Source organism: Micromys minutus (genome assembly GCF_963924665.1).
Source record: "Micromys minutus genome assembly, chromosome: 3".
Lineage (NCBI taxonomy): Eukaryota > Metazoa > Chordata > Mammalia > Rodentia > Muridae > Micromys > Micromys minutus.
Genome location: NC_137972.1, coordinates 33059279 through 33087018, shown reverse-complemented (window position 1 = coordinate 33087018; position 27740 = coordinate 33059279). Strand labels below are relative to the sequence as shown.

The following is a 27740-nucleotide window of genomic DNA, read 5'->3' as shown; positions in this document are numbered from 1 at the left end:
AGCGTCTTGAATAAGTCTCTCTAGGAGATAGGGACTGACAGGCAAGGACACAGCAGCCAGACCTCCAGATTGAAGGAGTCCAAGGAGCTTGCACTGCAGAGCCTCCTTTCCCTGGGGATCCTTGGGGACCTCCAGCTAGTCTACACAGGAGAGAAGGAAACTGAGGGACCAGATAGGGTGACCCAGGCTCCACTAGGTCCAAATGGAGGCAGGGCCAGAATCAGGCTCTCTGTGGATCTCAAGGGCCTCTGCCCTCTGCCAGGCTGCCACCCAGCACCTGCCTCTCTTCAGAGCCTGGAGGTCCATGTGCAGTCAGTTAGAGATTTGGGTCTGGAGCTTGAACGCAGGCATGAGAGGGCAGCAGACAGGATATGCTGAGGTCAGGCCAACTCCTGGACTCCAATCCCGGCTTTCAGGGTCCCTGTGTGTGAGCAACAGGGCATGGTAGGACTCCCCAACCAGAGACATCACCTCCTGGCCTCAGCACGGAACTTACTGTAGTGCCCACAAAATCTGTGGGAGGAAGGGAGGGAGGAAAAGAGGGAGGGAGGGAGAGAGAGAGAGAGAACACGTTAGAGCCTGTGAGCAGCTGCCCCCTCAGCCACTCCCCAAGACAGAAATGGCCAGGAAGTGACTACAACCAAGTTGTTGACTGGCAGGTCAGCCTTGAGTGCACCATGTAGCTCTGTGAGCTGTCACGTGTAAAATAAAGACATCTCCCACTTCACAGGGCCATTCTGAAGAGTTAGTGGAGGTGCCGTGTCAGTACTTGGCCCACAGCAAATGCTAGTGGCTTAGTTTAGTTTGTACTTTGGCTTGGAACTGACCTCCAGTGTCATGCAGCAGTTAAGAGTGCAGATGATTGGAGTTCCCATATTACTGGTGTGGGTAGGTTTCTTTGGGGGGGGGGGGGTGTTAAGTCTCTTATAACCTAGGCTGGTTTTGAACTTACAAAGTAGCAGAGGCTAGCCTTGATCTCCTGATTCTCCTGCATATGCCTTCAGAGTACGAAGCTTACAGGCATGTGCCACCACAATTGGCCTCCCGCATCGTTTCAACAAGGGGCTGTAGCTGGGATGTTGGCCCCAATCTTAATCTCAACACTCAAGAGGCTGAGTGAGGCAGAAAACTCCTCACAGGTTTGGAGACATCCTGGGCTATATAGTGAGTTCCAGTGTATCCTAGGCTACACAGAAGAGCCATGTATTTAAAGTAAATGAACGTGTGAGGGAGCCAGAAGAGAGACACTTGAACATCCACTGAGAGTTTCAGCCATCCATTGTCAGGGTAGCATCTGAGAATCCACATAGGCTCAACCTTGCACTTCTGGAAGTTGCCACCAGGGGGTAGGTCCTGACCTCAAACTAAGACCAAAGAAGCTACACAGTGGGAGGGATCTGTCAGAACTTTTAAGGTCAGATTAGAAGAGGAATGTCCCAGGACTGTAATAAAAGGGTGCAGGAAATCTCTAGCCTGGCTGAGCTGGGAGATAGGTAGGGTGACTAGTGTAGAACCTTGACTCTGGACTCAAACTTGCATTCAAGCCCTGAAATCATTACTTAGAGGGCTTGGAGCAAGCTCTCCCTCGGTCCACACACCATCCCCCTCCCCACCCTTGTTATCATCTGTAAAATGATGTTCATAATGCCTGCCTGCAGAGGCCCGTTAGAACTGACAGCTTTGAGCATCCCCCACGTACCAGCCCCTGCTGGCCACTTTGCATGCACAAACTTTCCCCTCAAACATGACAGTCTCCTGGGAGACAATCTGTTCTCAGTACCCTGGTTTTATGAAGTACGAGAAACTGAAACCTGAGGTCAGGTAATTTCTAGGCTTGACCCGCTTTCACGCTAATCTGTGCTCACCATTCGAGACCTCAAGCATAACACTGAGGCCTCCTGCCAGATGAGTAGATACATGGCAGCTTCGTATGCTAACATTTAACACTATTGTATGGTGAGCAGAGACCCTAAGAGATGACTATAAGGAATGGACAAGCTAAACATAGAGTGAACCATGTGGAACCACTGCTCTGAGACTCAGTCTAAGGGCCGTGTGCCCCTGCACACACATATCCACTACAGTGCCTCTCTCAGCACTAGGGGTAGGCCGACCTGTGCAATGGCACGTGTAAGTACCAAGCTGCTAAAAGCAGTTACCTCTGAGATTCTGACTTTTTGTGTAAATTGTTTCTTATTATTTTGAGACAGGGTCTTGATATGTGGCTCAGGCTGGCCTTGAACTCACAATCCTCTTATGCCAGCTGGAAGAAAACAGGGATTTTGCAGGTATGTGTGGCCAAAATTTTCTTCCTTTTTTTTTTAAGAAAAAGATTCATTTATTTATTATATATAATTCAGACACACCAGAAGAGGGCATCAGATCTCACTACAGAGAATTGTGAGCCACCATGTGGTTGCTAGGATTTGAACTCAGGACCTCTGGAAGAGCAGTCAGTGCTCTTAACCACTGAGCCACCTCTCCAGTTCCATTTCTCTTTTAACAAGATTATTATTATTAATTTTATGTATGTATATATGTATGTATATATGTATGTATGTATGTATGTATGTGTGTAAGTATGTATGTATTAGAGTAAGCCACATGTGTTCACACAGATGCCTGTGGCAGCCAGAAGAGAGCTCTGGATCTCTAGGATGTAATGTCAACAGGCAGTTGTGAGATGCCCAACCTGGATGCTGGGAGCCAAACTCAGGTCCTCAAGAAGAACTGCAAATGCTTTTTCCCACTGAGCTCTCTCTCCAGTCACATTATTTCTTTGTTTTTAATATATATTAAATTCATTGGTTATAAATTCAAATATATTAAGTATATTAAAAATATATTTTAAATAAATATAATATATTTAAATATATATTATATATTTTATGTAACATCATATATTATATAAGAACAAATTATAATATTATATACATATATGTGTATATAATATATATATATATTATATATATATGTGACCTGATGTGTTGGCATAGGTCTGTAGCCTGAATACTTGAAAGTATGAACACAGAGAGTAAGGTTATCTGTCCTTAGGAGTACTTAGAAGGTGGAGGCAGGAGGAGTGCTGTCAGCTTCAAGCCAGCCTGGTGTGGAGTAAGACCCCATTTCCATTTTTAAATTTCTGTTTAAGCCATGCATCCCTTAGTTCTTCTTGGTTTGGGGCTGAATGAACACACTGCTGTCACTGCTGACTCTGCCTTGTCTCTCTCTGTGTGCTGTTTCTCAGTCACCTCTAGCCCCTCATTTCACAGTGTGGGGCATGGGATCATGAGAACCCACAACCTTTGAACCTCAGCCTCTGCTAATTATTTTCAGGATCTCAGTGCGCATGCGTGCATGCCTGAGTGCGTGGGAGCCTCCCTGTCTATCTGACTGTCTGTCTCTCTCTCCCTCTGTGTGTGTGTGCGCATGCACGTGTGCACGCGTGTGCATGAGCGTGTGTAAGCCAGAGGACAATTTTCCTGGATCTTCTCCGACCATGTGGGCCCTGGGGATCAGACTCAGGTCGTCCAGCTTGTCAAGTGCCTTTACTACTTATTGAGCCATGTTAATGGCCTCTGTGTATAACTTTTTAAAATCGTTTAAGAATTTTTTAAGTGTATGGGTGGTTTTGCTTGAGTGTATTTATGTATACCATGTGTACAGTGCCAGAGGAAGCCAGAAGAGGTTGAGACTCCTAGAACTAGACCACATGGCCCTGTGCCTCATGTGGATGTTGGGAAGCAGCCCTGGTCCTCTGGAAGAGCAGCCCGTGCTCTGAACGGTCAAGCGATCGCTCCAGCTTCCTGTGTGTAATTTTTGCTTCATGCTTTTATCTCGTCTGCAGCTGTCCTTCCCTGCCCCGCAGCAGGCCTAGCTCTCTGTTCCACACACTTGCCTTTGTTCTCCTGCTTGAACTCCTCCTGCAGCAGGTCCGTCTGCCGGTTGCCCAGCACGAAGGCGAGGAAGGACAGGATGAGTGCGTTGAGGATGCCGATGATGGCCAGAATGTACGCCCAGCGCACCGAACAGTCCCCCAGGGAGTACTTCCCCGTTTTGGCCCCGCACATGTCCCGGATGGTCTCAGCATCCCAACCATCAGGGAAGATCATGCAGCCCAAGACGAGGCACAGGGCTGGACATCAGGAGCGGGATCCACACGGAGGTCGAGTCGGGAGGAAAGAGAAGGCATTATTACTCCCTAGAAATGAGATGGTGGAGTGCGAACTGAGTCCTGAGAATCCCCCCAGCCCCATCTAGCAATCTGAATACGTGGTAACTACTTTTCATGCATTGGGAGAGAGACATTGACCCAAAGTAGCAGAAACTGGAACCCTCGACCTCTCCTGCTTCACCTTGCCTTGAGGGAATATGAAAATATCAATGCCAGGCCGCGTGCCCTGACAAGCTGTGGTCCCTCTCACTCACCCCCATCCTCATCACTCCAGCTTTCATGAGTTTGCCTTTGGTTTTAATTCTATTACTCATTCAACAGTGGCTCACTGACACTCTGCACTCACGCGAAGACAAGGCAAACAGACTGCGGAGGCTGAAAGCAGGGCTCGTCCGGAGGTTCTCCACCCCTAGCTGTGACTGGGAGGTGGGAGGTGCCAGGCTTATACTTTCTGTGGACTGGGAACCATGGTGCTTTAGAGACATTTAGCAGAGTGCCAACTTGTTCAATTTTTGCTGAGGGCCTACTGTGTGTTAGGCACTAGAGCAGAGCTCAGGGAGGCTCTTGGATCTGAGTCTCATGGAGCTTACGTAGGAGAGAGGAAGGTTGCAATATGGGTTAAGGTTCAAATGTTGGCCCAGCTCTCTGCTAGATTTATGAGCCTCAATTCCTTTATCTTTGTGCCTCAGTTTCCAAATCTGTAAAATGTGGGTGGTTAAGAGTATCATCAAATGATTGTAAAGATGACAGGGGGCCTCAAATGTTTTGCACAGTAACTTCCACATAACAAGCAGTTGCCTATCTTGTGGAGGATCTGGGTTCAGTTCCCAGCACCCACGCAGCAGGTCACAACAACTCTATTACAGCAGTTCCAGGAGATCTAACACCCTCTTTCGGCCTCTGTGGGAACGGTACACATGGCACACATACAATCATGAAGGCAAAATACTTACACACATAAAATACAATAATTCAGGGTCATCTTCATCTACACAGTTACAAAGCCAGTTTAGCCAACATGACACCATATCAAAAAAAAAAACAAAAAAAAAAAACAAAAAAAAACAAGGTAGAAAGGGCAGGCCAGGATGACCCTGTAGAAAATAGTTCCTTCATCCAATCCACCCACTTGGGTTAAACTACCAAACTCTCCCAATGCCAGCCTGGGCTGGGAGGGGACAGGTCAGGTCTGAGCCAATCCTCTTACTGTGTTCCTATGGTAACAGTGGTCGTCTTGTCTGTGAGAGTGGCACCGGGCCCTATCACAGGTCAATCAGAGGGACCGGGTTCAATAGGCAACTGAAAATGCTTGTCAGTTCAGTCCCACTGTAGTTTTAGGTCTGTTGCTTACTCAGAGCTTTTCGGGCTGGGTGGCACTTGACTCCTCCAGGCCCATAAGCTTAACCTGGATATTAGATGACATTAGGTGATGTTAGTTTGTTGTTCTCAGTTCTGTTCACTATATGTGGCCCAACCAGTTCCCATAATGGGAGAAGGGGGAAGGGCTTTGGCACTCCTTCCCCCATCGCTAAGTACAAGGGAATGTTCCCTAAACCACTCCTCCCTTTCCAGAGTTCTGCAAGTTGGATTCTATCCCACACCCATCCTCCATTCCTGATGTAGTCATCGATCTCTCATTCTACCCGGGCTGCCTTCAAGATAGCCCCCCCACCATAATGGGCATAAAAGAAATTCCCAGCTCGGTAGCAGAACCAAGTCAGGAGAGCCATAGAATTGAAGTCTGAAGATGCACCTTGGTGCACAGATAGAGAAGCAAACACAGACCACCCACATGGGGGGGAGGGTGAACAGGAGCCAGAGGTTAACCCTGGAAGTTTCAGACACCCATGGACATTTAAATTGGCACTGTGCAAAGCAAAAAGTAGACATGGGACTAAGCCCTGAGGTGCTCTATCGTTGGCATGGAGGGGGGAGGAGTAAGAGGAGGAGACTTGGATGTCATTCTTCCTAGATGCCCTTGATTTGTCTCCTCATCCCTGGGCTCAGGCTGATCTGGGCAAAAGGCAGCAGTGGGATTAGAAGCTGGCAGGGGACAAGCAGACACACCATCCTCTCAGTTGCTTTCCAGCGCTCCTCTCCCTAGGTGCCAGAGTGGCTGGCCTCACTGTAGTCTGTTTTTGCTCGCTCCTGGTGCATCCTCATCTCCATGGAAACCACTCCTGTATCCCCGGAGCTCTAGCTTCCTCCGCCTTTCCAACGCGGGCACTGAGACCTCAGTGAGATTTTCTTCCCTGTGCTTTTGAGTGTTCCTCTCTCTCTCTCTCTCTCTCCCTCTCTCTCTCTCTCTCTCTCTCTCTCTCTCTCTCTCTCTCTCTCCACACACACACACACACACACACACACACACACACACTTCTCTCATTTCTCTCTGCTGGTCTCTCTTTCCCTTTTTCTCTGCCTTAATTTCTATCTTTTCCTTCTCTCTCTCCCCATCCCTCCCTCACGGTGCTCAGGCCTGAGCTTCAACCCTTCTTTCTTCCTTTTAGTTAACATTTGACCTCTCTATTCCTTCTTTTTTCTTCCATCTCTGTATGTATCCCCTCATCCTGTGTTCTCTTTTTCTCTCTCCCTCTCCCTCTGCCTCTCCCCTTGAACATCTCACAAATATATTTCTGGGATCCTTGACCCCATACTGGGCCCACAGGAGCTGTGTGTCATAGACACAGGCAGGCATGATGTCTATCTTCAGCATGAAAGGAGGCGTAAAAATCAAGTCACCCACTGGTTGTCATGTATGCGAAGGGCTGTCTCAAAGGAAACAGACTGGGAACAGAGGCCAGAGCATCAGGGGCAGCTGGAAAATGCTGAGACAGCCTCCCTACCTCCTTGGCTCCGCAGAGCTCCAGACGATGGCTATGGGGCCTAAGGGGCTTCTTTAGAAATGGGAGAGAACCAGAGGCCAAACCCCTTGAGAAAAGCCAGACTGAGATGGGTTTTCTCGGGCTTGGAGGTAGAGAGGGAAGCAGAATAAGTCAGCCTCACCCAAGCATCTCAAGTATGGGGGATGGCATACCGCAGACAAGACAGGCTTCAGCACTCACACCTGCCGGATGAGGTCACCGAGGTCTGTGGTCTATGAGCCTCTTTTGGAAATCAGATGCTGGTTGAAACATCAGCTGCTCCTGAATCTGACACTCAGATGCTTCATCCCTGGCTTCTATCCACTAGATCATAGGAGCAAATAGGTACTATTTTTTTAAAAACCCACCCGAAAGTGATGATTGCTTACTAAAAACTACTAGTGTAGAGACAAGGGTCCCGGGATAGATCAGTTCTACTCATTGACCGTAGAGTCTAGCCGTACCCTGGGATGCAGGCAGCGAGGAGGCATTATGACAAATTTAGATTGATAATATCAGACTGGGATGTAGCTCAGTGCTAAAGTGCTTGCATAAAGCCCCAATTTTACTGCCTAGTGATGCAATAGTAACAATAATTTGTCTTTATCAATAACATTGAAGAAGAGTATGATGAACCACACTTATTATCCCAGCACTAGGGACAATGAGCATGAGGCTAGCCTAGACTACATGGCAAGACCTTGTGTCCAAAGATAAGTAAATAGCATTGAGCATTTAACTACAAGCCAGGGTACCCAGCTCCCACATTGTTTCATCATTTCATTTAAGCCTATAATAAATTATGGGTCCGAAAGATGATTCTGCAGGTAAAGGGGCTTGCTGTGCACGCCTGGTGACCTGATTTTGATACCTAGATGGAAAAAAAAAACTGACTCTGAAAAGTTGCCCTCTGACCTGCATGTGCAGCCCGAGACGTGTGCGTCCACAAGTACACATCTCGGTGGTATGCACAATAATAATAAGTCTTTTTCTTAATGTACGAGGTCGGCAAAAGTATAACTTACAGATGCGAAAACTGAGGCTGGAGGGACGACAGAGTATCTTACTGAATGTCACCCAGCTGGGAAGTGAGGAAGCCTGCAATTAACCCCAGGTAGGTGCTTCGTGTTTATTTTGGAACAGACTCCTTTAAAATTCTTAATTAATTTCTTTAATTTGTATGTGTTTTTTCCTGATTGTACATATGTGCATCATTTGTGTACCTGGTACCCACGGAAGTCAGAAAAAGCCATTGGATTTCCTGGAACTGGAGTTCTAAACGGTTGTGAGCTTCCACGTCAGTACTGGGAACTGAACCTGGATCCCCAGCAAGAGCAGCCAGCACTCTTAACCACTGGGCCATCTCTCAAGTCCCTTGATTATACTTTCTGTTTCCTTTTCCTTCATGGGTTTCTCTATCCATCCTGATGCGTGGAATACAAATGGAAGGTCAAAGCATCTTGCAATCAGTTTTAACAATGAAAATAAGGGTCACGTCCTAGGAATGATGGAGCAGAGATCTGAAGGTCATTAACAACTTCAGGAACTACTGTACTGGTTCTGGGTTACCTAATTCTTGGACTTTTGTTTTTACCTAAGAATCTAGAATCAGGGCTGGAGAGAGTGTGGTTCTTAGCACCCACACTGGGCACTTAGAACCTTCTATTACCCCAGCGTCATGAATCAGATGCTGTCTTCTAGTCTCTGTGGGTACCACACACAGACACACACTTGTGGGTTGATGTTAAGGTGATACATGATTGGACAGTGGAGAGGTAGGTAGGAAAAATTCTAGGAAAACAGAAGAGAAGGAGAGGAAGAGAGATTCTGGGAGAACAGAGATGGAGGCAGATGTGTATGTTTCTCTCGGTGCACTTCTAGCTTGATGAGTTTGTTATTATTTCTAAGAGTTTCTATGGGTCTTTTTATCTCATATAGAAGTGCAGTTTGTATCTTTGTCCATTGGGTGTAAAGCTTATTGTGTAGAGGATTTGTGGATTGAGAATTTAAAATATAAACTTGCTTGATATGCCACTGGGATTTGGGAGTCATGTTTGTGCTGGGCAGTGGAGGAAAGGAACATGGAGGGGGCGTATCCACCCGGGACAGAAACAACAGGGCGGGTGGAGTGAACCGCCTGGGAAGAGAACCAAGGGGAAAGGGCAGCTTGTGGACCGAGTGACAGAGTCCTGCGCTCGGCTCCACACTGGAGCAGCTCCTGAGGAATGAGACCTCGGGGCCAATGGCAACAGAATCACCTTTTAATATTTACAGCAACACACACACATACATGAATAAAAATAAATCTTCAAAAATATAAAATTAAATTCTAAAAGAAAAATTTTAAATAAAAAAAATCTTCCTAAAGAGAGACTAAAAGCTTAGATACTAAACCATAACTCTTTAGGGTTTCCCAATCGCACACAAACCTAGTTCTAGCAGATGTAATAACGTTCCTTTTCATTTTTAATCATTTTTGTTTGTTTATTGGTTTTTTTCAAGACTAAGGGTTTTGTGTGTGTGTGTGTGTGTGTGTGTGTGTGTGTGTGTGTGTGTGTGTATGTGTGTGTGTGTAGCACTGCCTGACCTGGAACTAGTTCTGTAGATCAGGCTGGCCTCAAAGTCACAGAGATTCATCTGCCTCCACCTTCCAAGTGCCTGGATTAAAGACATGTGCCACCACCACCTGGCCATTTTTGTTTATTAACAAACTTCCAATAGTATGTCATTTCATTAGGGAAGTCCCTGCATTTCTCTGAACCTAAATCTTATGATCCTAAGAATGGTGTTTTCTACTTCTCAAAGCTACAAGACAGGCTGAGTGGTAACCAACATCAATACAGTGTTTGCACTTTTGAATGTGCTTACCTCTAAATCCATTTACATCCATTTTCTTGGAGCCACATCTAGCTGCAAGAGAAGCTGGGAAGTTTTTTCTCTTTTACTCTCTCTTTTCCCCTGCTTTTGTACATAGTTCTCTCCTGTACATGTATAGGGGAAAATGTATACAATGGGTTGACTGCATAGCCATCTTTACGACACAGGTGTGAACACATCTATTACAAGGGAACTCGTTATATTAATTACATTTCTGTGCCCTAGAATATTATTAATTCAATGTGCTCTTCTGTTTCTAGTTTACTGATATAGAGGCTTGAATGACTGGTTTAAAATTTTTCAAACTGGGCAGTAGTGGCACACGCCTTTAATCCTAGCACAGGGAAGGCAGAGGCAGGGGGAATCTTTGAGTTTGAGGCTAGCTTAATCTACAGAGCGAGTTCTAGGACAGCTTGGGCTATAGTGAGAAACTCTGTCTTGAAAAACCATAAAACAAGCAAACAAACAAAAGCAACAACAAGAAAAATGTTAAGACTAGGCCTGTAGCTCAGTGTTAGAGTTGTTTAGCAAGTGCAAGTCTGTAGGTTCAAATCCCAGCCCTGCAATACGGATTACTCTTTCTTTTCTAGTGTATACAGTCAGTACTGCAACTTCCCCCATTAGCTCTTCTGCTCCCAGATCCTGCGGGTTTTTTCATGTGATAACAAATACTTCACAATTCCCGTGATTTGTTTGCTAGTATTGATCTTCACGTCCCTTGATAGAAATGACCATGTGAGTTTCAGGCCAGCCTGGTCTACTTAGCAAGTTCTAGAAGGCTAGCCTGGGCTGTACAGTTAGACTCCATCTTTTAAAAACATCAAAAATTTCTCTGATATCTAAATGTTATCAAACCTTCCATCTCTCTTTCTGTTGCTTCTGGCTTAGCGCAGACTCGGTGTGGTTTCTAGCTTTGTAATTGTAGTGGTGCAGGTTTGGGTCCACAATGTGGGCTGCCACGGTGAATGTTCCACATGAGCTTGAGAAAGATGTGTTCCCTGTGGCTGGTAAATGCACCAGCCTCTGGCCAGCTACTGGGTGGAGTGGTTGTGGCTATTGCTGAGTTGGTTGTGTTCTGGCGATTTTCTGGCAGCTGGACCTGTTTTCTTTTCCTTTGGTCATTGTCATATTTTAAAACAAGGTCTCACATAGCATAGGCTGGCCTCAAACTCACTGTGTAGCCAAGGATGACCCTAAACTCCCAATTCTCCTGCTTCCACCTCCCAACTGCTGTTACTGCAGAAGTGGAAGGCCTGTCTTCACATATTTACTGCTAATTCTTGTTTCTTTATTGCTGAAGTGAGATCTTGGTAGACAGTACACAGGTGAGTCAGTTTTCACCCATTCGGATGATGGTCTTAATTGGCACACTTAGGCCACTGGCACCCAGCATGCTTGCTGATGTTGCAAGATTCATACCTATTATGCCTGTGCTCTTTCTTCTTCATGCCCTTGTGATTTTTTTTTTAAATAAAAGAACAAAAAATGAACCTTTTAAAGAGCCTGGCAGCAATGTTTTGGAATCCCAGTGCTGGGGAAATGGAGAAAGGGAGACGCCTATGCTCTCTGGTGAGCTAGCCTACACTAATTGGAGAGCCCAGGTCCCAGTGAGATCTTGGTCTCAAAAAAAAAAAAAAAAAAAAAAAAAAAAAGGATAGCTCCCGAGGAATAACACCTATCCTCTGTGCGTGCACATGCGTGCACACATACACACAGACACAACTCATTATAAGACAAGTCTACCACAAAGAGAGTCCCTCAGCTTTTCCTTTATTTCTCCTCATCTTGAAGTCATGATCCTCCCATTTCAGGCCTCAGAATGGCAAGGATAATGGACAAACGCCATTGTGCCCAGCTCCTTTGTTTTGAAGGTCAGTTCCATGGAGTGCAAGTTCTCAGGACTGAGGGTGCACAGTGGTGGGCTCTTGCCAGGCATCTACTGGCCCAGGGTCCAGTCACTGACACTGAAAAGTCCCAGCTGTTCTCAGCGCATCCCAGGTGATCCTGGGGCCTCCTCCTCTATTGCTCAAAATGCTCACTTAGCCTCCTTCTTTGGCTTCTCCTCTACCTGTTCTATGATTGATGGTGTTCTGAGATGTTCCCTCTACGTCCTTACCTTGTCCCTGGGCAAGTTCACACTAAGATTCATGCGGTGATACCTCAGACCTTCAGTTTTGACTCCAGTCCTTTCTCTTTGACCAAACATGCAGCCATTATTGGATTTCTTCCTCCTTACACATCCCCCAGGGCCCCAAAATTCAACATTTTCCCAAGAGAAGCTCATCTTTTTTACCAGAAGCACAGCCCTCCTCTTGTATCCTCTGTGAATGCTACTTCAGAGACTTGGCCACCCACAAAGAAAGCTTTGCACCTGCCTTAGCCTCAGCCCACAGACAAACCCAGTGGTCTCCCAAAGAGGCTCCTGTCCCTTCCGTAGCCTGGAAGTCACTTTCATATTCAGTTTCTCAGCTCCCTGCCTCCTAGGAAACCTTCAGACAATTTATCCTCCCAGCAGCCACCTGAGCTTCAGAAGCCCATGCCAGACCCTGCTCACTTCTGCTCCTCAAGAGTGATTGCCATGTCCTGAAGTAAGACCTAACGCCAAGGCTGGACCCCGAATGTTATTGGAAAGCTCCCCCTCCAACCTGCCCACCTTTTGCTTCCCCTCCCTCTCTAGCACAGAGCTTTGGTGGCAAAAGGATTTGACCATGGGTCACAGAACAACTATTAACAGTCACACACATGGGGCTGGAGAAGTGGCTCAGTGGTTAAGAGCACTGACTGCTCTTCCAGAGGTCCTGAGTTCAAATCCCAGCAACCACATGGTGGCTCACAGCCATCTGTGATGGGATCTGATGCCCTCTTCTGGTGTGTCTGAAGGCAGCTACAGTGTACTCATATATAAAAAATAAATCTTAAATTAAAAAACAAACAAACAAAAAACAACCATAAGCTTGTACCCACAACACCCTTCCAATGACTCCAAAGAGGGGTCACCTATTTGTTACAGTTTAAACATGTCTCCCAGCATTATGGATTATAAAATTGAATGGCAATGTTGAAAGTGGGGGACACCCTTCAGAAGTGTCAGGTTCTCACCGCAGAAGCCGATCCCCACAGAAGTCAGTTCCTTTGGCCAGTCCCTTCTGCATGTGACTGAGCATCATGCAGGCCCTTACCAGACCACCAGCTCCTTAGCCTTACACTGCCCAGCCTCGAGAACCATTAATGAGTTGGGCACATAGCTCAGTAGTAGAGCATGCTTGCCTGGCATGTGTGAGGTTGTAGATCAATCCCTAACACTATACGCATACACACTTTTAAAAATGGCTTCATGAGATACAGCCATAATCACCAGGAAAACAAAAAGGGGGGAAGTCATGTTATCCAAGCAAGGTAGCACATACCTGTAATTCTGTGCTTGAAGGGGAGAAAAGGGAAAACTAGGAGTTCAAAGCTACCCCTGGCTATACAATGAATTTGAGGCAGGCCTGGGTTACCTGAGATTGTCTCTAAATAAATAAACAAGCAAATAAAGATATACAAACATAGCATGTCCATGATCTCAGAACTCAGGAAGCAGACACAGAAGGATGAGTTTGAGGCCAGCCTGGGCTACGTAGCAAACGTCTGTCTGAACAAAACAAAATAAACAAATAAGCTTCTGTTCATTACAAATTCCCCATGTAACAGCGTGCTTTTGCAGTGCAAAGCCAGCCCAGACACTACGAGTCTGCTCAGCGCGTATGAAAGGAAGCTCAGAAACAGTGGGAAAATCCCTAAGGATTCATAATCATTATGACAATCAGAATCCAGCACCAAGTTTCTGCTCCTTCCACAGGAGCTGGGTGGTAGAGTGAGTGAGGACTTGCACATCACTCGTGAGGACATGGTTGCACGGGCCTATACTCCCAGCACTTGGAAGGCTAAGACAGGAGGACCGCCACAGGGTTCACTCCAGATGGCCATCTAAGTTGACGCCCATTGTGTCACTGAGTCACGGAAGAAGCCGTCAGATCTGGGCTGGGGTGCAGTGGACAAGGCTGGGTTATTTCTCTGAAAGCTTCTTGCTTTCATCTTTCCCCCTTACTTCCCATCCCATGTGCTTCATCATTATCAACTATTAATCCCAGAGCAGTTTAAATACTTAAGGGCCTCTTAAAGAATAAGAGGAGACATAGCAACATTAGCTCAAGTTCTGGCTGCAGGCACCTGAGGCACTGGTCACGGAAGTGTCAGAAGCCAGGAGAGGTGAATGCCTACTCAACTTTTCTAAAATGGAAAAAAAAACTTATTTTAGTATGTTACTGGTATGAGTATTCTGCCTGTATGTGCCTCTGTCCTTATCTGTGCACCCTAGAGCACCTCTGGGACCCTGTCTCTTCATGTGTGTGCCATAGGAGGAGACCCCTTTCATCTTTTGAACTCTAAGATGCTAAACAAGGTCTGTTACCCAGCATTCCCAGAGCCCAGCACAGTGATGTTACAGAGGAGGCCTTCAGTAAAGGGTCAGTGTGGGAGGGAGGGAGACAACCATGAAGGAAGTAAGAGAAGAGAAAGGGACAAAGAGAAAGAGAGGCAGGAAGAGAGGGAAGGAGAAAATCCCTTCCATATGCTAATGTGCTAGCAATGTAACTAAAGATTGCCAAATTTTGTGTATCAGTATGTATTCAGTGTAATTAAACAGCTGCATTTTATTATATGACTAAAATCTAAAACCCATCCAGCTGTGATAATGTGAACCTACATTCCCACCTCCAGAAAGGCTGAGGCAGGAGGATCACTACAAGCTAAAATATAACAGGGGCTACCTAACAAGAGCCTATTTAAATAATTAAACCATTCATTCCCAAAGGCAACCTGAACCAAAGTCCGAGGATGTGGAAAGGAACACAATGCATGCCTGAGTTCCTGTTACAGCAACTCCTGTGACTTCTGATCCCAGAACCTGTGACCCTGGTGACAGCCACAGCTTGAAGCTACTTGCCTCTGCATGGCACTAACTAGCACTCAGCTTCTGCGTCCCCTGCCAGTCTCTGCACACCAGGTGAAGCATGTGCACACACTCAGAACTGGCTGAACCAGGGCCAGGCTCATCTTCCTTCTGGGGACAGAGAAGCCTAAGTTCCCACTGCTCCTTCTCTCATTCATATGGGAGTTAGGCAAGCCAATAGCTTCCCCTTCTGCTGATAGCTGATGACTTCTCAAGGCTTGTGGTCATCACAATGAGTTCAAACTCAGCAGCAAAGCCTTCATAAATGGCTTCCCTCAGATTGTCTCAAGTGCCTACTACACACAAGGAGCCACATTAAAAACCATTGCTCCACCCTTTCTGTCATCCTTGGAAGTAGGTATAATACTATTTTGCAGATGAGGAAACAGATTTAGAGAGGCAAAATCACTTGTCTGAGACCACATAGCTGGGAAAATTTGAAATGAAAAAGAGGAAGTAATGCGTTTAAAAATGAGCCAACACAGGAACCGAGAGATAGAGGAGGGTCCCTCAGATGCCACCTGACCATCTGGAGCCACCATGAACCCAGAAGCTCCTGACTGTAAAATCATATGAGACAATAAACCCAATGTTGCTTATTTAGTTTTATTTATGATGGGCTGAGCTGAGTTTCTGTTGCCCACCACTCCAGGGCTGCTGACAATACTGAGACCCAATGAGACAGTCAATTCCCTAGAGCAGGGACTGCACATCATAGGCTTAAGATTATTGGGGTTGGATGTGGTGGTACATTTTTCTGAAAATGTTTCTGGATCACAAAGGAACAGAACTTTATTTGGACTTTACAGCTAAGCCAATAATATGCCTCGAGATTATGTAAGACCATGTACTTAACATGCTGTCCGACTGTGTGCTCTGGTCTATGGTTAAACTGCCTTTAAAAGAACAATGTAACCAATCTCATTATATCATGGATTCCCCATGTAACCAAGTATTATAACCTAAACTAATACATAGCTTTAATCTTAAGTTGTGTACTCTTATATGCTACTGACCCAGAATATTGTATGTATGTATGTATGTATGTATGTATGTATGTGTTGTGGTAACTATTTGCTGAATGCAATCAACAGGGTGACATTTATATAATAAGTATCGCACAGATGTTGGAAGCCACATGTAGACATAGACTGATCACATCATTTTGCAGTATTTAGCACTATTCTCAAGCAGCTGTCTTCCCTTCTAAAACACTGATAAGATTTCCATAAAGAATTTCTAATTTTCCCCTATACTGTATTTTTTATCCTATTCAATAAATATAGAGCAAAGCCCTCTGTGAGGGATACACACACAGGCACAGATTCAAGCACAGAGACCCAGGACAAACATAGGCAACAGAGACAATCAGATCAAGACACACAACAGACATACTACAGAAGAGACAAGGAGAGAGATGTAAAGAATTTGAATTTGGGTTTAATCTTAGTCAAACTAATCCAAGAGGAAGTCTGGGATTTCATTTGCTAATGCAACACTGACATAGTCAGGGATGGCCTGTGTGCCCCATTATGGTGGTGTGAATAGAATGGCCCCCATAGGCTCATATATCTAAATGCTTAGTGCAGAGAGTGATACCATTTCAAAGGATTAGAAGGATTGGAAAGTGTGGCTTTGTTGAGGGAAGTGTATTGTTGGGAGTGGGTTTTGAGTTCTCAAGTCTATGCCAGTCTCTCTCTTTCTGACTACAGATCAGGATGTAGTACTCAAATAGTTCTCCAGCATAATGCCTGCCATACATCTCACTATGCTCCCCACCATGATGATAATGGGCTAACCTCTAAAACTGTAAGCAAGCCCTCAATTAAATGCTTTATTTTAGAAGAGTTGCATTGACCATGGTGTCTCTCATAACATTAGAACAGTGACTGAGACACCCATCATTGTAGCATTGTGCACAGGATGGTCACAGAATAGGTAAGAAATAAAAATAAAACTTAGCCAGGCATGGTGGCTCACATCTTTTATCCAAGAACTTGGGAAACAAAGAACGCCAGGTGTCTGTGAGTTTGAGACCAACTTGGTCAACATAGTGAATTCCAGGACAGCCTGGGCTAAGTAGTGAGGCCCTGTTTCAGAGAGACAGGGAGGGAGGAAAGGAAGGAGGGTGGGAGGGAAGGAAGGAGGGAGGGAGGAAAAGAGGGAAGGAGGGAGGGAAGAAGGGAGGAAGAAGGGAGGAAGAGAGATATCTTTAGTTTCCCAATGAGAAGGTGTTCTTCAAAATGCTTGGGGAGGGGAGGGGAAGTCCAAAAGAACAAGATTCAAGGGACAAGCACTCTAATTCCTATATGACAAACAAGGCTTTTGACCCTGTGCTGTCACTTTGGGTGATGGCTCACTTTCTTCAAATAGTGATCTCAGACAAAGTTGTTTGCAGGAGCCCTTCAGTCTGAAAGATACACTCTCAACCAACGACAGTCTCTCAGCCCCAAATAAGAAAACTGGAATTAAAACTGAAAAGGTTTATTTAAGACCATGAGGAGAGTTGGCAATATGGCTCAATGGATAAAAGCACTTGTTACCAGACCTTAAAACAAAAATTCCAACTGAGACCACATGAGATGGAAAAAGAGAACCAACTCCTGCAGGTTGTCCTTTGACTTCCATGAGTGCACCACAGCATAAACACACCTGTGTGTAAACACACACACACACACACACACACACAAAGATCCAAGTAAAAGTCATGAAAAAGTGAAAAGACTGTAAGTTGAGACATATTTAATCCATGCCTTGCATTCTGAAGCTCCACTACATTAAACAATGTGTATTCGTCACTTATCTAGAGAACTCAGAAATCTCTGAGGGAAATGCAATCAAGTTTTCAACTCTGCCAACTAGCTCCTCAGTCCTTAGGAAAAGGAGAAAGTTTTGGACTAGGAAGTCAAAACCAACCAACCAACCAAACAAGCAAACAAATAACAACAAAACCTGCCCAAAGACTGACTTTACTCCCACTCTAGTGGTGTGTGACTTTGAGTAAGTCTTTCACAAGTGTGTGGTAGTTGCTTCACTCAAACAGGGGGAAATGAAGGTAGAGTTTGAAGATGGCTATCTCAAAGATTGCTAAATTTCAGTGACTTCACTGTTGGGCTGTCCATCAAATCCCAAGATGAAAGCTCACACGGATTACAGAGAATTGGAGGGCCAAGCAGTCAGCACCCCATCTGCTCAGTCCAAACTAAAGTTGATGAGTTGGGTTTCTAGATGAGCATATATATTTCTAGCTTGCCTTCAGGGCAGAATGCAATGAAAATACATGCCGTCACCTTGTGCACCACTGGATAATGTGGAACAATGTCCCCACTCCCTTCATTTCTCTTTCTCTGTTCTTTTCAATGGTTCTTAAAGACTCCCATTGACAGGTCCACATGTGAGAGCTGGAGAGGCCACTCCATGGTTAAATGCTTGTTTCCCTTGCAGAGGACCAGAACACAGTTCCTCATACTCATATCAGGCAGCTAACAACTACCTGTGATCCATCTCTATGGGACCCAATGCCCTCTTCTGGCCTCCACACCCAGATGCCTTTGAATGAACCTTATCATCACCACTACCCCACACATATACACATAATTAAAAATAAAAAGAAATCTTCTAAGAAGATTTCTATATCTGAACACATACCACCTCCTTCCAATCAGCCATCTTCAGACCCAGTAGGACAGATATTCCTCCCTACATTTGTAAGAATCCACTTCAGGAAGAAAACTAGCTTCATGGACTTGACCTCACACCTGGCCTTCAGCCCAAGTGACAAGTCTTTAATTTGATCACTATTGTATTCTTAGCACTTGACCTTGAGTGACTTCCAGCCCTTTTGAAAACTTCACACTCTTCCTTGAAAAGATGGAGGTTTCTTTCCAATGGGAACGTTCAAGTGAACACATGCCATGCTGCAAAGCTGAGTCCCTACAGTACCTCCTGCAGTGTGGCTGCCTGCAAACTGACATCTATCACCTTTCCTTTGGGAGCCCCTTTTGGAAGGCTGAACACTTGTTGAATAATCTGAAGTACTTACTGCCAAGAAGCATCCCTAATGCACCATATCAAGCCTTCTTTTCCCTTTTCCATCCCTGCAAGGCTTCAAACAACCCCCTAGCCTCTACCCTTCTTCTTCCCTACCCTGCCGTCCCTACACACCACTTTGCCCTGCCTAACTCTTCTTTCCTTTCCTGCAATTAGGCAAATGTCCAGGTTGCTGAGTTTTCAAAATGTGACTTCGATCGAAGAGTGGGTGGGGACACAAGACTCTAATGGATCAGGGGAAACTGTCTCAGCATTTCTCATTCCCAAAAGGCCTTTCCCTGAGCCTTAGGGGAAGATAACTATCCCAGTCAAACAGTTCACTGACTGTGGCTCAGAACCCTTCCTGAGTAAGGGTCAAGGGTACATTTGAAAGGATGGAAACCTTCTCTTCAGAGACTTACATTGCAAGCTTTCCACACACACCATCCCAGTACCAACACCACAGAGAGCCTCCCTATGCTCAGGACAGGATTTCTCCTTTGCATCATTTTACAGATGAAAAACTAAAAAACTAAAGCTCAAAAAAGTTAATAATGCCAGTTAATTCAAGGTCCAAGATAAGCCTCTAGAGTCCCTAATTTCTGCATCAACCCCACCCCACCCCCACCCCATCACAGAAATGGATCACACTTATAGCATGTCCTCACTCAAGAAAATGAATTGTCTTCCTCAAAGGCAGCTAACAGAGACCCCTAAAACATGAACATAATGCTAATATATCAGTTGACCCTGCACTTCCAGGATGACAGACCCAAATATCAATTCTAAAGATTGTCCCTGCCCTAAGGTGGCTCTATGTTGTTGAATGCTCTCCCCAATAGCTGCTGAAGACTGGCCATGAAGTGAGTGTCTCAACACAGAGAAAAGGAATCTAGCTCTGCCTCTTCCAAGAAAGAGCTCCCATCTCTAGCATCTTTGCTGAGGGTCCTGCGCCCACTCCTCCCCTACCTGCTAGGAGCTGCATCCAGGCGCAGATCTTGTAGACAGTGGCGGTGTTGCAGAAGAAGAAAAGAGCGAAGCAGGTGATGCAGCCGAGAATCAGCACCATGGAAAGCAACACGAAGAAGGCGGCTGCCTTGAAGGCGCTGGACGGGATGGTGCTGAAGTCGGTGAAAGAGCCCCGGCAGGTGAGCTCGCGGCCCGCTAGCCCGCTGCCCACGCAGTAGTGGAAGAGGCCGAAGTAGCCAGGCTTGGGAGTGCTCACGCTGTCGCCTACCCAGTAGGGTTGGATGAAGACCACCACGTTGATGATGGCGAAGCAGATGGTGAAGATGGCCCACAGCACACCGATGGCCCGCGAGTTCCGCATGTAGTGCTCATGGTAGAGCTTGGAGGCCTCCTGCGAGGGCAGCATGGTGCCCGGGGGCGGGGCCGGCGGCAGCGGCTGACAGGGGGCCGCCGGCCCAGGACTGACCACCGGGATGCGGGGCGGGAGCTGGGGACGTACCGGAGAAGCAGCCCTGAGTCAAGGAACTCGCAAGGGCGGGGCCTGAGGCGGAGCTGGGGACTTGGGAGCTGACTGGGGAGCTAGGAGGGGGTCATGACAGTGTTGGGGCGGCGACTTGAAGGTTTCCTATTGGGGGCCCTGAGAAGGAGTCATAGGAAAGTTGGGGGGCTGGGATGAAAACATGGGAGCTGGAAGTACGGGGGGTCCCAGAAAGTGCTCGTGGAGGAGTTCAAGAGGGGGCTTGGAAACTGGTGCTGGATTAAGAAGGGGACGTGGGGAGATGTAATGAAAGATGGAGATCAATACTGGAGCATTGACAGGCACCGAACAGAGGGAACTAGGGAGGGTATATTGAAGCTGTTATTAGGGGTAGAGGGTCTGGGACTGGGTATCTAAAGGGGGTCTGAAAGCGGACAGATGCTTCTTTATAAGGAAGAGAAGAGGTTGTCAGGGGCTGGTACTGAGGGCATGAGGAAGGTTACAGTAGGGCCAGGCAGGAGACAGGAGCTGGTACCCAAGGCTAAGTGTTGGAATCAAGATGAGGCTAGCGTGGAATCAGGGGCTGACACGGCAGGGTCTATACTCGTGGTGGGGATTGGGGGGGTGCTTCTTAGAAGCTTGGGTTGAATATCGGCTGCTGGGGAGGGGGGGTGGTGTAGGATTGGCGGGCCAGGGCCGGGGAGAGTGGCTTTCCAGGCCAAGGGAACAGGGATCGAGACCAGCAGGCAGTCCGGGCCTGGAGGGGCGGGCAGTGGGCAGGGGCCTTACGGGGCGCGGGGGAGCGGCTGGGCCCGGGTAGGGCCAGAGCTGGGGGGGTGGTTGCCCTGCGCCCAGGCCGGACGCGCGCGGAGGCTGCAGCCACGGAGAAGGGATGCGGGAAGACCAACCTGGGCCGAGTCGGGGCGACTGATCCTGGACCGGCAGGGCTCAAGCTCCGGGGCTCGATGCTCCTGGCAGCTGTTGCCTTGGCCCAGGCGGCGTCCTCTGCGCGGCCTCCATCTTGCTCGGGCTCTCCGGGACGCGCTCCCACGCCGAGGCGCGCGCTCCCGTGCACTGGCGCGGCGAGGCCGGGGCGCGTCCCCGCGCGGGCGTAAAGAACAGAGAGGAATGGAAGAGGGGGAGGAGAGGAAGGGGCCCTACAGGTCCTGACAGCCAGGGGTACAGTCAGGCACAGTGACCCTGAGGTCCCTCAGCCCCTACCCCAACCCCAATTTTAGGCCTCCTGACTACTGGGACTCCTTTCTGCCACCTGAGTTGTGGGGTTCCAGCTTCCCCAAAAGCCCGTGAAAATGGGGGAAGGGACCAAATGAGGATTATTTGATAGGCGTTGAACTCAATCTCTGGATTCCAGATTACCACCTACCATCTATGACAATGCCTCCCGTTTCTCCACTCCCGCTTCCACGCCTTTGCGTCTTAGAGGCGTTGAAGGTTTCCAGAGTCTCCTAGGAAACTGTCAACACCCCCCTGGGAGAGGGAAACTCCTAAACTGTTAACACCCCACGCCAGCCTTGGGGATTCCTTGGCCCACAGCACAAGGAGATGGGGCCAGGGAACAAGACCCAGGCTGAGTACCAAAACCCAAAGGAAAGGGACTTGGTTTTTACTCTACATCCTCCATCCCCCCCACCCCCGTGCCCAAGTCAATGCAAGCCATGAAGTCTGCACATCATGAAGATCTAAACAACCACGTCCTAAAGTCTAGGGTAGTGATTAGGACAAAGAACGCCCCCAGGGACACTCCTGGGAGGCAGCTTGACTCATCATGTCTTTTCTTAGCCTTTGAAACCCAGACAAACTAACACTACCCTTGAACTTGAGCTATCTGGACCTGTTTCCTTATCTGTAAAGTGGGCAAATTTTGCCCCATTTTATAGGTGTGTGTATGCGTGCACACGACGTGTGCGTGCATGCACATTAGTGGATCCCGAACACTGGACCACACACAGAAGTATGTTTGTTGGGGCCGGGCCGCCCGTGGTGTAGCCGCTGCAGCCTCGGGAAGCCTGCGAGTCGAGATGAAGCTCATTATCCTGGACTATTCACGGGCCAGTGAGTGGGCGGCCAAGTATATTAGGAACCGCATCACCTAGTTTAACCCAGGGCCTGGCAAGTACTTCACCCTGGGGGCTCCCCACCGGGAGTACCCCGCTTGGCTGCTACCGGAAGCTGATTGAGTACTATAAGAATGGGAACCTGTCCTTTAAATATGTGAAGACCTTCAACATGGATGACGAGTATGTGGGTCTTCCTCGAGAGCACCCAGAGAGCTACCACTCCTTCATGCTGAATAATTTCTTCAAGCACATTGACATCCACCCTGAAAACACCCATAATTTGGATGGGAATGCAGCTGACCTGCAGGCCGAGTGCGATGCCTTTGAGAAGATCCAGGCTGCTGGAGGAATTGAACTCTGTTGGAGGCATCGGCCCCTTGGACACATCTCTGTCAACGAACCAGGCTCCAGTCTGGCGTCCAGGACCCGTGTGAAGACTCTGGCCATGGACACCATCCTGACCAATTCTAGATTCTTTGATGGTGATCTTGCCAAGGTGCCCACCATGGCCCTGACAGTGGGTGTGGGCACTGTCATGGGTGCTAAAGAGGTGATGATCCTCATCACAGGTGCTCACAAGGCTTTCGCTCTGTACAAAGCCATTGAAGAGGGTGTGGACCACACGTGGACAGTGTCTGCCTTTCAGCAGCATCCCTGAACCGTGTTTGTGTGTGACGAGGACGCCACCTTGGAACTAAAAGTGAAGACAGTAAAGTATTTCAAAGGTTTAATGCTTGTTCATAACAAGTTGGTGGACCCCCTGTACAGTATTAAGGAGAAGGAAATGCAGAAAAGCCAATCTGCTAAGAAGCCATACAGTGACCAGCCTGTGCTGGGACATGTGCTCAGTACCACAGAGGGACAGGGTGTCTGTAGGAGAGAGAGTAGGGTTACTTTTCAGTCCACTATGGCTGCTGCAGATCCTTGGCTAGACACATACAGGCTGGGGAGCTTTGCTGTGGGGAACACTGTTTATAACTTCCCCCTTTTTCAGTACTGGGGTCTGAACCCGGGGCCCATGCACATGCCAAGGAGGTGCTTTGCTAACTAAGCTATGTCCCCAACCTTCTGCCCCTGTTCATAAAGTTTTGTAACAGAGATCTCCATCACTGATTGTCATTATACCCAGGTGAGGACACTTGCTTCCCTTCTGCACCTATGGGCATGGCCAGCACACTCCCATCGAGAACTCTGTATGCGTTTCTTCCTAAGTGGGAAGGGATTAGGGCTTGTGCACCCTGGACATCATTTTTTTGGAGTCTTGTGAGCCCCTCTTATGGCAGCCTTTCCATTGAGAATTTTTGTTTTAAAGAATATACTTCCAGAACCTGAATTATGCACAAGGAAGCAGCCCTTCCTGCCAGAACCAAGTACATGGGTGAGAAACCTGTCCCCTGTTCCCATTGTGTGGATTGTCTTTCTGTTGTCAATAGCTAGCCCCCCCCCTTTTTAATTTGACCACCTTTATTTTAAACATAAAAATACATATATAAGGGGAGTAGGGGAAGATTAGGTAAAAGGTAGACTACGCTAAAACGAATACTTAAAATCCTGTCAGAGTTAAGACCAACAAGAAAGGGCCAACCAATGTCTGAAGGAAATAACTACAGAAGTCTGATTAAAGATTAAATGAGCGGCGTCTGTGTGAAGTCATCTTCAAAACCGCTGGCATCCACAGTTGTCAGGTGTCTCTGCCTGTGCTGCAGATGCAGCTTCTAATGGAATAGAACTTAGGAGACGGGGGCACAGTCAGAGGCAGCTTACTGGACTTCTCCACTGCTGAGTACTTGCGAATTGGATTTGCCTTGTGCACCATTTCTTTCCGGAGCCTGGCTAATAGCTAGCCTTTCTGTAAACAGGCTTTCTGGGTAGGACTGGGCATGCAAGGCTAGGAAGACTTACAGGTAAAGCTTCCAAAGGCCAGCCAAGTCTTGTCTCTCAAGATTCCAACAAGAGAACAGTGAAAAGTCCTCCTGTCTGAGCTCTGTTCCTCAATGGATTCTCTATACACTCCCTAGTAAGGAGATGCACTCGGGTCACAAACACGGCCATGATTTCAGTGTTTCTCACCCGAGGTGGGGAGCTGGCACCTGTACTTCTGTGCCATGCTCTCCTGCTCCGCATATCTGAGTGCCAACATTATACAAGCTCGTGTTGTCGCCTCGCTTAAGCCTCCCTGTGATCCCACCTCTCCGGGTTACAGGGTGCTCTCCGGTGTTCTCAGAGCATCAGAACTACAACCCGTCACCCACCTGTCCTTCAAGCTCCCTTCCAGGCTCCTCTGCTTGGCCTGTCTTTATATTCTCTGCCTCTGTGAGTGGTCGCTGCCTCTCTAAAGTCCTCGTGCCTGTCTGAAGCTAGAGCCACCTATTTTCCAGGCGAGGTCTTTCAGATCCTGGCCCAGGCTCTTCCAGAAGTACCGTTTGGTACCAGTATTTGTAGTTTTTATATGTGATTGTGCTATTATTCTGTGTTAAGCTAATGAATCAATGAACTTGTTTACAATGTGATATTTTCTATTAAATTTAATATTTTCAAATAAAATGTCTTTTATGGATTTTGAAAAAAACGAAGTACATTTGTTGAAAACTCATATGTAGGGCTGGAGAGATGGCTCAGAGGTTGGGAGCACCGACTGCCCTTCCAGAGGTCCTGAGTTCAAATCCCAGCATCCACATGGTGGCTCACAACCATCTGTAATGGGATCCAATGTCCTCTTCTGGTGTGTCTGAAGACAGCTACAGTGTACTCACATATAATAGATAAATAATTAAAAATATTTTTAAAAAAAAGAAAAGAAAAAAAGAGAAAAAAGCTCATATCTATATGCAAAGATTCATGTGATCTTTTTAAATGTCTTTTTTTCAGTGGGATAAGGGACTGTTCTTTTGGTCTTTGGTTGGGGGGTTTCGGGGTTTTGTTTTTGTTTGTTTGATTAGATATTTTATAAAAGTCTGCTTCATTTTAGGGAGAGTGTGTTCACACAAGGTCTTGCTAAGTAGTTGTAGTTGGCCTGGTACTCTACGTTAGACCAGGTTACCCTTGAACGTGCGGGAATCCTGTATCCTTCTCCAAGTGCTGAAATCACAGGCGTTCCCCAACACACCTGTTCTGTGCAGTGCTGGAGATCAAGCTAGGAGAGCTTTCTGCTAACAGCTACATCCCACACCAACATTTTCAACTTGTAAGAAGTTGAAACAGGTAACAGGGTGGGTTTGTTGGTGGTGGTGGTGGTGGTGGTGGTGGTATTTAATGTTTTTATAAGAAATGGGCATTTTTGAATCTCAAATTATAAAGAGAGAATGAATCTAATATATTCTAATATAACCAAATTCTATAACTCGAGACCTTAGGTCCATGTGAATTCATCATCCCCAGGGCCAGAGTGCAAGCATGAACTCGGTTTCTCTTTTTCCTCTCTGAAGGAGCCTTCCTTTCCACCTGCCCAGGATCCCTGTGGTCCTGGAAGCATGAGCTGGAGAGGCAGGGCCTCTTCCCACTTTATAGATGGGGACACAAGCCAGGGAAGAACACTGTGACATGCCACGGAAGAGAGAGCTGCCCTGTCAACCTGTCATGAACTTACTCATCTAATGAGCAGGGGTGAGGCCCCTGAGGTGCAGCGCTCCAGTGAGGAGTACTGGAGTCGAGAGGAGAAGATGTAGGAAGGAGAGGACAGAGGGGTCCTGCTGCAGATGCTTCAGGTTTGCTTTCCAAGCTATCTCCCTGCTCTGTTCTCTGCTTTGTCTTCGATTATTCTTTTCCTAGCCCGTTGAACCACACTGAGCTGTCCAGAACAGAAGAACATCAATGGGTTCACTGAGAGTTCTTGCAGGGCTGGGCCATGGTTTCCTCTGTAGATCAGAGGCTCTCTGTGAAGTTCTGTCTACCCCTCTTTGACAATAGTGCTTTGGTCCCACAGAACCCTTCTCAACCCAGCTCCCGGATTGATCCTGGGGTAAGTCAGTGAATTTGGTTTCTGCTTAAGCCAGTTTCTCTTATGTTTTGTTATTGTTTCCAATCTAAAGAGTCTTAAATAATTCATCTGCATTCCTCCAAAAGAGATAGCAGGAGCTTATATATCGATTTGGTTATTTGCTGAGACAGGGTTTCCGGTAACCCAGGCTGGCATCGAACTCAAGACGTAACTGAAGATGACTTCAGACTTCTGATCCTCCAGCCTCCACCTTCCAAGTGCTGGGATTACAGGCATGCATTAACCCTGCTTCAGTGGGCTTTTGTTTGATGTTTTTAACAGAAGAATATCTAACCCATGAGCTACTCAAAACCAGAAGACCAGAATGTGAAGCTAAACTCTGCCACATATGATCTGTGTGGCTCATTTCCTGGCGAGGGGAGATATGATAGGAGGATTGAGACACATAGCTCAGGCTGGTCTTGAACTTGCTGGGATCCTCCTGCCTCAGCTTCACAAATGCTAAGATTACCAGTGTGCGCCCCTCCCAGACATTTTGCTACTGTTGTTGTTGTTGTTGTTGTTAGTGTGCATTTTACTCAGCAGCTCTGGCTGACCTCCAACTGTAGCAATCCTCCTGCCTCAGCCCCCCCCCCCCAAGTTCTGGTGTTACTCTTGAGAGTCTTATTTTCTTCATTTGTAGAGAAAAACACACTTCCTCCTCCTCACAGATGCTGGGAGGATTAGAAGAGATAATGGATAGAAAAGAGCTTTGTACATGGAAAAGGGGCTATAAATATAAGTGATTATCATTAAATTTTAATAATAAATGACGTCTCCAAAGAAGAGATACAGCAGAAGCCTTGGAGATGCACTTGCTGAGCAGAAAGGGCATGGGACAGAATGTGCCCCATTTTAAAGGGAGAACTTAGAGCACTTGCAGAGAGAAAGCATAAGATCCGTTCACAGGAAGAGCATCTCATGGGGACCAAGGATGGGAAGATCATAATGGAACTAAAATATAGAATATGGTAGTGTGCACCTGCAATGCCAGTGTGCCAGAGGCTGGGGTAGGAGGAAGCCAACGTCACCAGCAATATAACAGGAGCTTCACTATTTATAAGGCTGGGGGAAACATCAGTGGGATGTTTTCCTGATGATCATGAGACCTGGGTTCCATCTGTAATGGAGGAACACACCCAGACACCAAATTCTCAACACAAAGGAGATTTATTACCACGAGGGACAAGCAGGAGGGTGGGGGGAGGTTACAAAGGCAAGACAGCAGCAGCAGCAGCGGCAGAGAAGCTGGGAGTGTGCACACTAAGTGTCAAGGTTCACAAGTTTAATCCTAGCACTTGGGAG

The 27740-nt window shown here is 47.0% G+C and overlaps 1 protein-coding gene and 1 pseudogene across 2 annotated transcripts; one reads left to right on the top strand and one right to left on the bottom strand.

Annotated features, from left to right (window-relative positions):
• Positions 1-412: 412 nt before the first annotated feature.
• Positions 413-21335, bottom strand: LHFPL4 (LHFPL tetraspan subfamily member 4; the record flags this gene model as incomplete). The annotated part of the gene is made up of 4 exons (XM_080914303.1): positions 21290-21335; positions 19904-20390; positions 3893-4135; positions 413-513 (listed from the first exon to the last, which is right to left on the bottom strand). The coding sequence occupies exons 2-4, from the start codon at positions 20307-20309 to the stop codon at positions 413-415; spliced, it is 750 nt and encodes a 249-aa protein (XP_080770429.1). The 5' UTR covers positions 20310-20390; positions 21290-21335.
• Positions 21336-22420: 1085 nt separating this feature from the next.
• Positions 22421-23510, top strand: LOC308418881 (glucosamine-6-phosphate deaminase 1-like; annotated as a pseudogene). Its single transcript has one exon. The product of its transcript is annotated as a glucosamine-6-phosphate deaminase 1-like (transcript).
• The last annotated feature ends 4230 nt before the right edge of the window (positions 23511-27740 follow it).